The 15,187-nt window shown below is 24.9% G+C and overlaps 3 protein-coding genes and 1 long non-coding RNA gene across 7 annotated transcripts; 2 read left to right on the top strand and 2 right to left on the bottom strand.

The window, feature by feature from the left end:
- Positions 1 to 412: 412 nt before the first annotated feature.
- LOC122519752 (1-phosphatidylinositol 4,5-bisphosphate phosphodiesterase gamma-1) lies at positions 413 to 8,099 on the top strand. 4 transcript variants are annotated; one of them, XM_043639424.1, is made up of 19 exons: positions 413 to 755; positions 1,901 to 2,093; positions 2,909 to 3,058; positions 3,151 to 3,289; positions 3,386 to 3,548; positions 3,636 to 3,949; positions 4,135 to 4,341; positions 4,476 to 4,896; positions 4,999 to 5,310; positions 5,400 to 5,581; positions 5,666 to 5,843; positions 6,013 to 6,078; positions 6,174 to 6,365; positions 6,419 to 6,640; positions 6,732 to 6,938; positions 7,027 to 7,408; positions 7,505 to 7,644; positions 7,745 to 7,858; positions 7,944 to 8,099. In XM_043639424.1, exons 1-19 carry the CDS (start codon positions 684 to 686, stop codon positions 7,953 to 7,955), a joined length of 3,666 nt encoding a protein of 1,221 aa, XP_043495359.1. In that variant the 5' UTR covers positions 413 to 683; the 3' UTR covers positions 7,956 to 8,099. The 4 variants fall into 4 exon arrangements, with proteins under 4 accessions (XP_043495359.1, XP_043495360.1, XP_043495361.1 ...); XM_043639425.1 differs by having other exon boundaries at positions 667 to 755; positions 1,898 to 2,093; XM_043639426.1 differs by lacking the exon at positions 413 to 755 and adding an exon at positions 1,723 to 1,808 and having other exon boundaries at positions 1,898 to 2,093.
- LOC122519753 lies at positions 1,009 to 1,262 on the bottom strand. Its single transcript, XR_006304357.1, has 2 exons — positions 1,188 to 1,262; positions 1,009 to 1,126 (listed from the first exon to the last, which is right to left on the bottom strand). It is a non-coding gene; the product is annotated as an uncharacterized LOC122519753 (long non-coding RNA).
- A 967-nt stretch (positions 8,100 to 9,066) lies between the features above and the next one.
- Positions 9,067 to 10,534, bottom strand: LOC122519597 (ferritin light chain, oocyte isoform). The gene is made up of 3 exons (XM_043639166.1): positions 10,400 to 10,534; positions 9,751 to 9,867; positions 9,067 to 9,653 (listed from the first exon to the last, which is right to left on the bottom strand). The coding sequence occupies exons 2-3, from the start codon at positions 9,860 to 9,862 to the stop codon at positions 9,082 to 9,084; spliced, it is 684 nt and encodes a 227-aa protein (XP_043495101.1). The 5' UTR covers positions 9,863 to 9,867; positions 10,400 to 10,534; the 3' UTR covers positions 9,067 to 9,081.
- An 84-nt stretch (positions 10,535 to 10,618) lies between these two features.
- LOC122519598 (ferritin subunit) lies at positions 10,619 to 14,346 on the top strand. Its single transcript, XM_043639168.1, has 5 exons — positions 10,619 to 10,939; positions 13,049 to 13,167; positions 13,279 to 13,449; positions 13,533 to 13,673; positions 13,790 to 14,346. Exons 1-5 carry the CDS (start codon positions 10,867 to 10,869, stop codon positions 13,943 to 13,945), a joined length of 660 nt encoding a protein of 219 aa, XP_043495103.1. The 5' UTR covers positions 10,619 to 10,866; the 3' UTR covers positions 13,946 to 14,346.
- The last annotated feature ends 841 nt before the right edge of the window (positions 14,347 to 15,187 follow it).

Below are 15,187 nucleotides of genomic sequence, written 5' to 3' on the forward strand. Positions count from 1 at the left end.
GTTAGATATAATATTTAAAAATCTTTAATTATATATTGTTATTTTTTGTCTCCAATTATTAATACTTATTTTTATGCAATTCATACTTTTTATTGGTAAATCGAATATAAAACCGCCAATTTTGTATCACGAGTTTAACAATTTAGTATCTCAAATGACACATAACTAAATTGAAATGTTCAAATTATTAATATCAGAATGATTTTGATCATTTATCAAGCTATTAAAACTTATGATACAGAATAATTTAATATTTCCAATATTTCCATAATATAATGTATCAACAACAGCGATTTCAATTGATATGATTGTTATTGGTAATATCTTTATTTAGTTATTGATAAACGAATGCGATAATTGAAATATTGAAATATTATTAATCAAAATACACGCATCAAAATTGTAACGTATAATAACATGGTAGATATTCCTAGTGTTTCACACCTCGATATTATATAGAATGCATATTGGTTTATTCTAGGGAGATTGAGTGAAAAGTTTGAACACCATTGAGAAAGTAAATTTATAAAATCGAATTACGAAGAAAGAAGTATTTAGTCTTTCAAAATGATGCTTTTGCAATATTAAAATATATAAATTTCGGGCGTTTCCACTTATTTGTTATGTGTCACGTATGTTGCTATGAAAGTTTAAAAAATTTATATAAATGTATATAGTGATCAATGCTTACACATGCGAATGAAATCGTCTTTCTTGAGTTATTAACAGCGGCGTTTCATATTAAGAGAACACAGGTATGATTAATTTTTAAATATTTATAATACAATGCAGGAACAATTAAACAAATGAAAATAAGAAAACAATAAGTGCTTTCAAACGATATAAATATAACTTCTGTAGGAAATTATATACCATAGAGAGAGAGAGAATCGATGTTTTTATATATATGTATTATATATTTATGTACATGATATATAAACATATATAAAAATATATAAATATATGTATAGCTTTTTTATATAGATCTTTTTAATAGATGATAAATTATTCATTTTTATCCAATATTTTATTGTTCAACTGAGAATGCTTTCGTATTTTGTTTAGGTTATGTTTATGTCATATACTTTTATTATTAATAAAGTAAACTTAATGGCCACAAATTTAACTGCAATAAAATTACAATTAGTAAAATATCTTAAGATTTTATCAAATTTAATATTTATTACTTTTAAATGAAAAATGTATATTGCATATAGAAGTGAAATCAGAAATGAAAACACTATGCCAATGCTGTAAACTAATTATACATATGTATGTTCCTCGATATATATAGATAAAGGAACTATATAAAAAAAAAATAAAATGTTTAATGTTTTTTTTATACTTATTACATTAGAATTTATTTACGTAAAAATTATTTAAATAGCAAAAAAGAAGAAACAATTTATTTTTATATACTTAAAAATACACTGGCACAATTATATTTGTATACATCACTGGATACATTTTATGAATGGAATAGACAAGCAATCAGTACACGTTTTCTAAATTAGTTCAACATTTAATCGTAAAAACGGTGGTTCTCATAGATTTTAAATACCATAAATAATGTTATAAATAAATGTCTAATTACTATACAACTTTTAATAGAAGAATAAAACTTGTATATATAGATATCGCAAGTGTTTAAAAATAATTCAATATGAATATGACATATGTGTGTGTTTTTGTTCTATATACTTTTAAATTCAATATAGAATTATTTCTTCAATAACTTAAATCTTACTATTATTAATTATATATTTATATATTTACAAGCTAGAGAACTTCAATTGTACGAAATTTTGGTCAGTTAATTTGTTAATAAATTATAATAAGAAATTTTAAATTATAATAAATTCAAATAATATACAAGAATATAAAATAATAATTACAGTAGCAGTTTATTACATCCAAAATGAATGGGATTATTCCTGAAATGGAACAAATAATTAGTCAGCTTGAACGTGGGACTGTGGTAACAAAATTTTTCTCAAGAAAGCGACCAGAAAAGAAAACCTTAATGATACGAAGAGAAACTAGACAGATTGTTTGGTCGAGGAGTTCTACCTTTAGACCTTTTGATGGTTCCGGTAAGAAGTTTTAAGTTTCTAGTTAATGTTTAAAATTAATATCGCATACTTATATTTTATTATAGGAAAGATAAAATATTTTTCTATGAAGGGTTGTTTTACACTAAAAAACTGTTCCTTATAGATTCACATTCAAAAGCACCCAAAAAATAAATTTTCCACGTAATATTTTAGGCACACTTTATACATGGTTATGCAGTTATATATCTACAGCAAAAATGGGCAGAATATTATCTGAAGATACTAGTTATAGGCCAAAAACCAGAAGGCAAAATCAGTGTCCATTTTGTATATGGGTGAGTTTATGATAAAGATAAAATCCATATCAATTGTTGGATCTCATCCAGAAAGATATAATTAACTTTGTAGATGGGTGTACATATTTATATTTGTTATTTATGTTAATATCTATTCTATTCGAAATTATTTAAATTTTTTATTAACTTATAATTAATTATAAAAATATAGAGTTTTTATTTAATTCATATAGGTGGTAGGTATAAAATATTAAATCTGGCCTCAAATGATTTAAAAATAAATAATTACATTCACATTCTTATTTTATCTTGCCATTATTGCAACTTCTCCTTCAGTTTTGGTCTATCAACAATTGTGCCCATTACTACTGTTGATATATAGGATAGAATATTGAATACTAGAGGTACTATAGCACAATAAAAATTATATATCATAATACTGCATAAATATTTGGATAGTATATTCAAACAATATTATATTGGAGTTGTAATATCTCTGAGTAAAAAATATATAAATTTTTATATATATATATATATTTATATATCATTTTTTTTTAGTTGAAATCAGAGAAGTAAAAGAAGTTAGAGTAGGCAAGCATTCCAAAGATTTTGAAAAATGGCCAGAAGATGCAAAGAGAATAGAAAGCTTGAGATGTTTTGTTGTATTCTATGGATCTGAATTCAGGTTAAAAACTCTTTCAATATCAGGTAAATATAAAATACTTCTATTTATATATATCACATTAGAATTGTATTGATTTTTCTGTGATTCATTCATTCATAATTAATATGTATTTTAGCTTTAAGCGAAAAAGAATGCGAGTTATGGGTTAAAGGTTTACGTCATTTAGTGCAAGATACTATTAATGCCCCATATCCTTTACAAGTTGAAAGGTGGCTTAGGAAAGAATTTTATGCAATGGAAAATTCAAGAGAAACGTAAGAAAATTTATACCTAGATTGTCATTATTTTCTATAATTGAAACTAATATTTAACTTTGACCGCAAAAACTGATAGTAAAATTACTTTGACAGAGTTACATTAAAGGATGTTAAAGCATTTTTACCTAGAGTTAATTGCAAAATTGCAACTAATCGTCTAAGAGAATTATTTCAAGAAGTTGATACAAGAAATAGGAATGAACTTGGATTTGATGACTTCGTTATTCTGTATCATAAACTTATGTTTGATCAGAATGTAAGTTATTTATTTCAAAATATTATTGTAAATGTTGTATCATGTTATTCATAATACATAGTAATGTATAATTATATTTTTTAACAGAATCTAGCAGATTGGAATAAGTTATTGAATTATTCTAAGTCAGGACAGACTGTTACTCTTCAAGAATTTCAAAACTTCTTAATCACCGAACAACAAGATGCTTTAGGAAACAACGATATAGAAGCTTCACGCTTTATTAGAGACTATCTTCAAGATCCACAAAGAGATATACAAGAACCATATTTCACATTTTCTGAATTTATAGATTTTCTTTTTTCTAAACAAAATGATATTTCGGATCAACGATATAATGAAGTGACACAAGATATGACGAAGCCTTTAGCACATTACTGGATTGCCTCATCACACAACACGTAAGAAGTTGTATATAATTACAATAATATATTTTTTATTCTATCCAATATTATATTTAATAATCTTTATTCATTTTTAGATATTGTAATACATTTATTAATGTATTGCATTCAATATTGTAATAAACATTGTAAACTTTTACTCGTTATTAAATATTGGTAATATATAAAATAAATTCTTTCAGATATTTGATGGGTGATCAAATAAGCAGTGAAAGTAGTTGCCAAGCTTATGTACGTGCATTAAGAGCTGGCTGCAGATGTATAGAACTTGATTGTTGGGATGGCCCTGATGGAATGCCTTTTATATTCCATGGACATACATTAACAACGAAAATAAAATTTCTAGATGTTATTAAAACTATAAAAGAACATGCTTTTGCTACATCTGAGTATGCATTATTTTTAAAAAATTATATAGCTATTTTATATGATATACATATACTATTTGCATGCTTATATGCTCTTGTGTATAAATTGATATACTTATTTATTTTTATTACATATATATATATCTTTTTTGTAGATATCCTGTTATTTTATCTATAGAAGATAATTGTACATTGCCACAACAAAGAAAAATGGCAACTACAATGCAAGAATTGTTTGGAAATATGTTATTAGTTCAATCAGTAGACAAAAATGAAACTTGTTTACCATCTCCGTATGCATTAAGAAAGAAAATATTATTAAAACATAAAAAACTTCCTGATGGAGCTGACGAAGCATCATTTCTTATTCGTAATGATGAAAGTAGACAAGAAATGGATCTTAGAAATACTGTAAAAAATGGAATATTATACTTAGAAGATCCTGTTGATAGAGAATGGAATCCACATTTTTTTGTATTAACACAACAAAAGCTATTTTATACAGATACATTTTCAAGAACTCAAGAGACAGAACATGATGATGATGATGAAGGATGTATTCGAAGACCAACAGATGTACGTACATTTTTAATATTATTATATTTATAAATTCGTTATTTAAAAAACCTATTACATATTTCAACCATCAACAAAATATATGATACATTTGTTTTAAAGGGAGTACCAAATGATGAGCTACATTTCGGTGAGAAGTGGTTTCATGGAAAATTGGCAAGAGGCAGAGAAGAAGCTGAAGAATTATTACAACGATACTCTCATCTTGGCGATGGTACCTTCTTAGTTCGACAATGCGTTACATTTGTTGGTGATTATAGTCTTTCCTTTTGGCGTAAAGGCAAGGTTAACCATTGTCGTATTAAATTAAAACAAGAAATGGGTCAAACACAATATTATTTAATTGATACAAATTGCTTTGATAGTTTGTATAGTCTAATAACACGTTATCGCAATCATCCCCTTAGAAGTCAGGTAATTGCACTCAAAAAATAAAGTAACATAAGTTATTTATATTTTTCTTGTGAAAAAAAGGAATTAATATATATTTATTTAATATATAGGAATTTTTAATTACGCTTCAAGAACCTGTACCTCAACCAAATAAGCATGAGGAAAAAGAATGGTGGCATGCAGAATGTACTCGCACTTTAGCAGAAGAAATGTTAAAACGTATTCCCACTGATGGTGCATTTTTAGTGAGACCTAGTGAAAAAGAAAGTAATTCTTATGCTATATCTTTCAGGTATGCAAATATAATAATTTATTTGAATATATATATATATAAAGTAAATAAATAATTAAAAATCTGCTATATTTTATTTAATAGGGCTGAAAAAAAAATTAAACATTGTAGAATAAAATTTGAAGGACGTTTATATACAATAGGAACAGTGCAATTTGAAAGTTTAGTTGAATTAGTAAATTACTATGAAAGGAATCCACTCTATAAGAGAATAAAGTTAAGTCATCCTGTCAATCAAGATATCATCAGAAGAGTGGGTTTGGTATGTGACAGACTAAAAACTTTTGCTAGTATGTATAATTACAAAAAATTAAAAGTTTATATATAAACAAAAATATGGATTAGGTCATGTTTTTATTAAATACGATATTTTGAAAAGAATCAAGTTTATATTAACGTTATTAACAATTATAATAACAATTTTTTTAAAGGATGCAGATGATGGATCTGTTTATGGTATACCTGGATACATGGACCCAACAAGTTTTGGATCTAAAGTAAGTTATATTTTACAATAAAGGTAATTATTATTAAAGGTTATATATATTTTCATAATAATTATAATGATATAAATGCTATATTTCATAAATAGGTAACAGTAAAAGCTCTTTATGATTATAAAGCAAGAAGAGAAGATGAATTGACATTGGTAAAACATGCTATAATTACTAATGTAACACGACAAAGTGGTGGGTGGTGGAGAGGCGATTATGGTGGTAAAAAGCAACATTGGTTTCCAGCAAATTATGTTGAAGAAATAGATTATCAAGATAGTCAAGGAGATGTAAGTAATATAATTATTCAATACACAATATAATTTTATAATATCAATTTCAGTCTACAGATTCTATGATGCTTGGTAGTCTTCAAAAAGGTTCATTAGACATTATGGGTGCTGTTGTTGAATTAACATTAGGCGAAAGACCTGGATTGGAATGGATTTTAAGAATACAAAATCCCAGTATGTGTTCTGTATTTGAAGTAGCAACACCGTTAAAAGAGAGTGCACTAGAATGGATGTCAAGTATCAAAGAAACAGCACAGAACGCCAGTGTTAGAGTAATTAAACTATTTATGTTTATCCAAATTTGATTTTAGTCAATATCTCTAAATTTTCTTAACTTTTTTATACTATCTTCCATTTTTATAGGAAAATCAACATAAAGAGATGGAGCGAGCATGGAGAATAGCAAAAGAAATGTCTAACCTTATAGTATATTGTAGGTCGGTGGCTTTTAATGTTGAACGAATTAGAGCAAAGGGATTTATATTTCATGAAATGAGTAGTTTTCCTGAAACTAAAGCAGAAAAACTCATGTGCCAGCAAGAAAATAAGTTTTTCTTAAAATATCATCAGGTAATAATAAGTTTATAAAGTATAAAATTTTTCTTATTATAAAAGTAATTTTATGTTAATATATGAATATTATGAATTTAAATTGTAGGTGCAATTTAGTAGAGTATATCCTAAAGGACAACGTATTGATTCATCTAATTACAATCCTGTGCCAATGTGGAATTCTGGTTGTCAAATGGTAGCCTTAAATTACCAAACTGGAGATAAATCTATGCAATTAAATCAAGCTAAATTTAAAGAAAATGGTAGCTGTGGTTATGTCCTCAAACCAGATTTTATGTTCAGAGATGATTTTAATCCTTATGACAAAAATTGCTTGTATGGAATAGATGCACTTAAAATTAGCTTAAAAATTATAGGTGCAAGACACTTGATTAGGTCTGGAAGAGGAACAGCTAGTCCGTTTGTTGAAGTAGAAGTGATTGGTGCAGATTTTGATAATGGAACAAAGATAACAACAAAAACGATACGTATGTATTAGTATAGAAAAAAAAATTAAAAAATACTTATATTTTCTAATTATATTAACATTTCTGTTTTAACATCTGAGTATTTAATTTCTTCAGACGACAATGGTTTTAATCCCATGTGGAATGAGTCTTGTGAATTTGAAATATTCAATCCATATTTTGCTCTCATAAGATTTGTAGTACAAGATGAAGATATGTTTGGTGATAGTAATTTCATAGGGCAAGCTACTTATCCTGTAGGTATTTATTAATATTATATACATTTATTTATTTATATTAACAACATTTAGTCTTATTCTTTTAAAAAATTAATTTGTTTCATTAATTATATTTTAGGTCCGTTGTTTAAGAACAGGATATAGAAGTGTTACATTAAAAAACAACTATAGTGAAGATTTAGAACTTGCTGCACTTTTAGTACACATTCGAATTACAAATTTTTCTGTAAATGTAAATAGTTATCTCTTTCCATATTTTTATTATTTTATTATTAATGTATATAATATTTAATTTAATTATATTATTTATTTTTTAGGCAACATCGTGAACCGAAAGAAAAAGTTGAGTAGACTTTAATAAATTGTCTACAATATTTAAGTGTTTCACATGTACATATATTTGATGAGTGGCTCTGTGTGTACATTGTGGTTAAATAAAACCACGAACAATAACATTTTTTTAAATAACGAGAGTGATAAAAATAAATTTTATTATTTACTGATTTCATTTGAATAATGAATTAAATAAATAACATCTTACTTAAGATGTTCTTAATAACTGTAGAATGTTGAACTTGATTTTTTATTGATATCAGAAATAATATTTTATAGTATTGATTTATTAATTAATTTTATAATCAGTGGATAAATATGCAATTCTATGAAATAGCATTTACTAATTAAAAAAATAAAATTAACTTTAATAAAAGAAGTGATACATATCTTTGCACAATAAATAATATTTAGTATCTTGTTACTATCATAAATTTTATTAATAATTTCTCTTTAATTTTATTATTACAAATAATACTATTGCATTTATTTTGATAATATACTCATATAATATCCATAGATATATAAAAAAATATATATATTCAAATAGGGTATTTCCGCAATACTTTCAATGTGCATTTTTTCTGATTAATGATCTACATTACATTGCCTTATATTTATATATATCAAAAGAAAGCATTATACTATATAAAGAGAAATTTTTGTGTAAGCATAGTCAGATAAAAATAGCTATATTACTTATGCGCAAATCAATAAAAAATACAATAATAAAAAGATGGATAGTAACAAGTATTTTTGTGTAGTACATATGTTGAATTGTAAAATAAAAAAAACATCTGCAATATAGATTGTTTATCAGTTGTTTTAAAACTAACTTTTATTGAATACTTTAACAGTATAATTACAGATATATAAAAAAGATAAACAAAGCTTACTTTTTATTTATTCTCTCTAGATATATATATATATATATTCGTATGTGCATTTATGTATATAAGTAATATTTCACATTTTTTAAAGAAAAAGCTGTTTTTTCATATTTATTATTCCTAATTATATATAACACAAATCATTAAAGAAATAAAGATTGAAAAAAGGAGAGGCACTAATATTGATAAGTGCATTATTTATGATTTATAAAATTTGTTAATTGTTGAAAATTTATATAATTTTTTTAAGGTATTCATCAAACAAGAATACAGAAACAGAAGCATCGTGATCTGTTAATAATTTCTTAAGATCAGATATATGTCCAGCTAACTGACGCACACAATCAGCTTGGGGCTCCATGAATTGTTCTTCTAAATAATGAGCTACAGAAGCATCTTGCTTGGAGTGATGTGCTCTTGAATGAATATATAAAGCTTCTTCGGCAAGTTGTTTCTCAATATCAAGTGCTTTCGATAAACTATGAATTTCATTAAACTGGAGTATTTTTTTACTTTTAACTTGTGCACTTCCCTTAATTCTTGGCAGTTGATTGAAATTCATTTTACCACCTCTTTTGGTAATAAATTTAATTATATTAATAGCATCTTCCCATGTTTTGTCTGAAAGTTTACGATATAATCCTTTAAAACCATCTCGATTAGCTTCATAATTTCCAAAATGAGTTGACATTAACAATAATTCAAAACTGGATTCAATATGAGCATTTGCGTATGCTTGGAGTTCAGTCTGCAATTCCATGATATTTCCATATACAGCATTACAATTTGTGAACAATGCTTTTTCTAAAAATATAATAATTAATAATATTAACAATTAAAGACACAATATGATAATTCAATTATTTATTATATTTTTGTTTTTTGATAAAATATAACTTACTATCTACAAAATCTAAAGAATTACAAGCTTTCTTGGATTTATCGTAACAAGACTCCATATCTTCCGCTGAGACAGCGATAAAGAAGGCACACAATAATCCTAGTAGAAACATGTTCGCTAAAGAAAACAAATATAAAGGTTTATAATACAAAAAACAATCATGCATATATTATTTATATATTATAATTTAACATAATATATATATATATATATATGTTCTAAATTGATACTAAACCAATGATTATAAGTAATAAGATTTATTTTGATTTTTTCAATTTCTACCAAAATATTTGGAAATAATTTGAATATCAGAGCAATCATCCGGCAATGAACTATAACATCCTAAACAAAGCAGTGTCATGTCGCAAAAACATACTTTTATAAAAATGAATCAAGTAAAATTGGATTGATAAATTGTAATAATATACGTTGTCAATTCATTGTTGCTATTCTTACTGATCGCTTATATATTTTCTTATTGCGTTATCGTATAGAAATTACGCAGTAAAATAAATGTTATTTACATAGAAATTCGGATCAATGACAAACCAATTTTACTCGCCATTACTATAAAAGTCAAATTGAATAGAAAAGAAATATCGAGAAAATACTTATCTTTCTATCAGTATAATAAAAAAGCGTATGATACCTTATCAAATATTTCTTTGAGTGCTGTTGATGTACTGTTGGTTAGAACGTGAATACTCTCGCTTCGATGTTCTCTCAACAATAATGAAATACAGATTAACTTAAGTGAACATTGGACTCTGAAGTAGGAGGATGTGAAAGGTGGTAAAGGGTATTCATGTAGAAATAGTCAGCTGATACGTAGTTACGCATGCGCAGTTGCTCAATATTAACAAGAAAAGTAAAATTTCCAGTAATTCTGATGTGTCTTTGTATTACTTGAGAGTTGTGAATGTTACACATTTACGTACTGATTATTAGATGATCAATGGTTGCTTGTCGTGCTTAGTTCGTAAACATTTTGTACTCTTAAACTGATCGAATTCAGCCTTCTATACCAGTGTGTATAAAGGTTGTTTCCGAAAGAGATCGGCAACAGTTCCCCTTCTTTCAATTTACGCACTATAACCTTACAGTGTGAAGTAAAAGATGATGAAGCTTCTTTGTGTTCTCCTTTTTGCATCAATTTGCTCTCTTGCTTCTACCAAAAGTGAATATCGATGTAAGTTTTTTTTATTTACAAAATTTACCGACTCTTTATTTTTCTTTAGTTTATTTAGTTCTCTTTTTCTCTCTTTCTTTCTTTCTTTTTCTGTTTCCCTCTGTCTTTCTTTCCCTACCATTCAATTATCTATTCCACGTTCCTTTTTTTATCAATACTATATAAGTTTACTTATTATTATTATTTTCGCATTATCTCTAATGTAAATCAGCGTATATATTTTTTATTTTGTAACTGATATTTTACATTGTATACTTTATTAATTTGAAAATGAAACAATTGTTTGGCATATAGTAATATTTTGATGACTAATAACAATCATAATGTTTAGAAATTATTTATCATTTGAACTCAATATCTACAATATGATTCTCAGTAAACAAGAGGAAATAAATTTTCGACGTAGTTTATTTGATTTAGTGTCGGCAGTTAATTATATTGTTAGATTATTTTTAAATTATACGCATTAATTTAAAACTACTTAATGTTTTATTTTTTTCATTTATACATTGTTGCATATATAAATGTTCTTAATTATAATATATTTTTTATATTCGAGAAAATAAAATGTAATGATAATATAACAGTAATACATTCTTAATGCGTATAAATTAATGATTAAAAATTTCAACATCTATTTGTAACAAGGCTGTTATGATAAAATAGTTAAGATCTAATGAACTATTTTCCTTGAAAGATAGTTTAAAAAAATTAATCATAATTTATCTGGGTCTCTCTCAAGATGTTCTTTGAACTGTCATTGCTCATGCTAAATAAAACTGTTATCAGGAGTATTTTTATCCGATTAAACTACATTAATAATATATAGTGTTAGTTAAAATATATTTTTTAAGTTATGAGAGAGAGAGATTTAATGTAGAATAGTAGTTATATTCATATATAATATTTAATAGCATATTTATTAAAATCATAATAACATTGTTTTTATATCTATGATTAAAAGAAAAATATATCTCATCGAGTTTTTTTTTTTTATCATTTATATTACTTTTATCTTTTAATATCTTTCTTGATATGAGCACTCAATTTTATCATTTATCTATAAAACGTGATTTTAAGCTATTGTGGCACAGTAAAAAAAAATAATTTATAAAATATGCACAAATAAAAATAATAAAGGTAAATTTCATTTATTCGATTCATTTGCTTACTGTATTGAACTTTTATTCAAATTTTAGTTCTGTGTATATCTTATATATATTTTTTAATTTTTTTCTATTAGTCTTTCTGTAATTATTTATTTGTTAATAAATATAATTAAATTTACACTGTAATAAAATACAATATATAAACATACTTTATAATTAAATAACAATATTTAAGTTAAGAGTTAATTAATGACAACAATATCTATCTTTGTAATATATTTAGAAAAGCTGCCAATATTGTAGATCATCTTGTTTGTATAACATCAGTACTTTGTTTGATAAGAAGTGCGTGACGATGAACATGCGTTGATTAAACCACATTTCAAAGTCCATTTCTTCTTTTTTAATCGTTCTCATTGTGGTCTACTGCAACTTGATACATTTAAAAAGATAATGTAATTGCATAGCTGTTAATATGCATATACTATTTAAATTCATATTATTAAGCTTTAGATTTATTTTTGATTTTGTACAATGACGGTATAAGTTTTAATTTGCACAAATTAATACAAGTCATACTAATATAACAATTATTAATTTATATAAGTTAATGAAATATTTTTTTAATTACTCATTTTATTGGATTGGTTGGATTGAATTTATATTGCTTTTATATTATAATTGTATTGTTAATAGTAAATTTTACATTATTTTGTATACTGTTATAATAGGTTTTATATCCTATTTAAAATGTAAAAGAAATAGAGCATGTCATTTGAACTATGGGATGTGAAGCTTATTTTGTTAGAGTTGGAGACTTGTTATCATAGATATAGATTTTTTTTTATTGACAAGCATATGCTCATGTTTAATTTTATCAATAAAAAAATATATTTAATATATTTTAAAATTTTTTATATTTGCAGAATTTATTTGTTAAATTTTTAAATTCTTAGAAGGATTTAAAGTAATATAAATGTTTATGAATATTAAATTTCAGGTACAATTGGTTCGGCAAATATAACAAAAAAATGGATCGACATGGACAGTGCATGCATCAAAAATTTGACAGCTCAAATAAAAATGGAAGTCGAAGCTTCTTTGACCTATCTTGCAATGGTATTTGATTTATTGAAAATTTGAGAAGTAGAAATCATAAAATTCTAAATATTTTTTTTTCATTACTTTAAAGTAAATAGATATAAACAAAATTTGTAAATAATTTTTTAGGCTGCACATTTCGCACGTGATTCTCAAAATCGTCCTGGATTTAGTAAATTTTTCTTTGAAAATGCAAGCGAAGAAAGAGAACATGCAATAAAAATTATAGAATATTTGTTAATGCGTGGCCAACTTGTAAATGGTATTAACGATATTTTGGAATTCCCATTGATAAAAATGGTATGCTATATAAATTTATTTAAAGGAACTGTTTACATTCAAATTTGATAGTTTATTATTTTTTAATTAAAATGAATTTTCAGAGTCCAGTGCAAGAAGAATGGGCTACAGGATTGGATGCACTTAACCATGCTCTTACCTTAGAATCCAATGTTACTCGTAGCATTCGAAGTATCATTTTAGCTTGTGAAAATCCATCTAACATAAATGCTAATGATTATCATGTAAGTATAATTTCTAACAAGTGTTTGAAAATATAATAAAATAATATATTTATTTAGAATAATTGAATTGTCAAAATTATATTAAAAGTTATTCTTTAATTATTATATTATTATAGTTGGTTGACTATCTCTCCGGAGAATTCTTGGAAGAACAATATAAAGGAGAACGTGATCTTGCTGGAAAAATTTCCACATTAGGTAGAATGATCGTAAATAATGGTCCTCTTGGAGAGTTCTTATTTGATAAGAAACTCTTGAATGGTGAAGTTTAATTTCTATCTCTTATGCAATATAATTTTAATTTAATGCACATATACAATAAGTATAATAAAAATGTGTGGCCATATTTAGAATAGTATATATGATGTCATTTAACATGTTTATACTAGATTTATAATTTTGTTACTATCATTATATCTCAGTAAGCGATTTTTCATATAAAATATATTTCTAAATATGGCCTTTAATAACTTAGAAATTCATAAAATAAAGTTTACAGTGTTTGTTATTCTATGATAAATATATTATTCTTAATGATCAAATACATATTATTTTGACATTGATGTTTATGTCTATATACTATTTATTCCTATATAATAAATTTAATATAAGTTAGAAAATCCGCGCGAATAGTATATTAAAGTAATACAAATAAAGATACATGAAATTGTCAGTTATTGTTGACTTATATTCTATTTGCGCAATAACAATATATATATATATATTGATGACATTATTTTCGTAAACATAAAAAAATCTCTTTATCAGAAAGTTTGATTCAATTTAGATATATGATTATCACTGTTAATTAGGTCATCACATTAAATTATTGTGGAAATACAATTAGAAGATTAATGTGCAGTAGTCATATCGAAATTACTAAGAAGTTTGACTCATCGTTATAAATACGTATGTGTAGAAAATGAAAGTTTTCCTGTCATCTTGTAAAAATAAATATTTTGTACAGTATGTACATAGATAGTAGTGTCTATCAAACGATTTTTAAATCTCAGTAAAATAATAAATTTTACGATATAATATTGTAAGCCATATTTAATTAATTACATTTATTCAAGTAATTGTAATCTATTCATTTAGTCATGTTAAGCAAACAAATTCTTTTTATGTTGGAGAGAGATTTTTAGCGATTTATTTTAAGATTTAAAATACGTAATTTATATTTGAATATAGATTTGAATGAAGCGCCAATTCCGCAGCGTTGCCAAATTGCTTGATCAGCATATTACTGAATGTGACATTGTCAGATTTTTAAATGTAATTATCCTATTTATTTGGTTATCAACATAATATTTTTTTTAAAGAATTATATTGCACAAATTAAACTTTGTTATATTCTTTTTTTATATTAATCTGATTCATTAATCAAAAGTTATAAGTTAATAACGCTATATAGCTTCATGCTTGCAATTAAGTTATCAATTAATTATTACTCTAAATTTTTTTTATCGATATACAATAACGAATTATTTTATTAATTTCTTTTATTTAATTTT

This window comes from Polistes fuscatus, unplaced genomic scaffold, assembly GCF_010416935.1.
Source record: "Polistes fuscatus isolate 324 unplaced genomic scaffold, CU_Pfus_HIC Scaffold3, whole genome shotgun sequence".
Classification (NCBI taxonomy): Eukaryota; Metazoa; Arthropoda; class Insecta; order Hymenoptera; family Vespidae; genus Polistes; species Polistes fuscatus.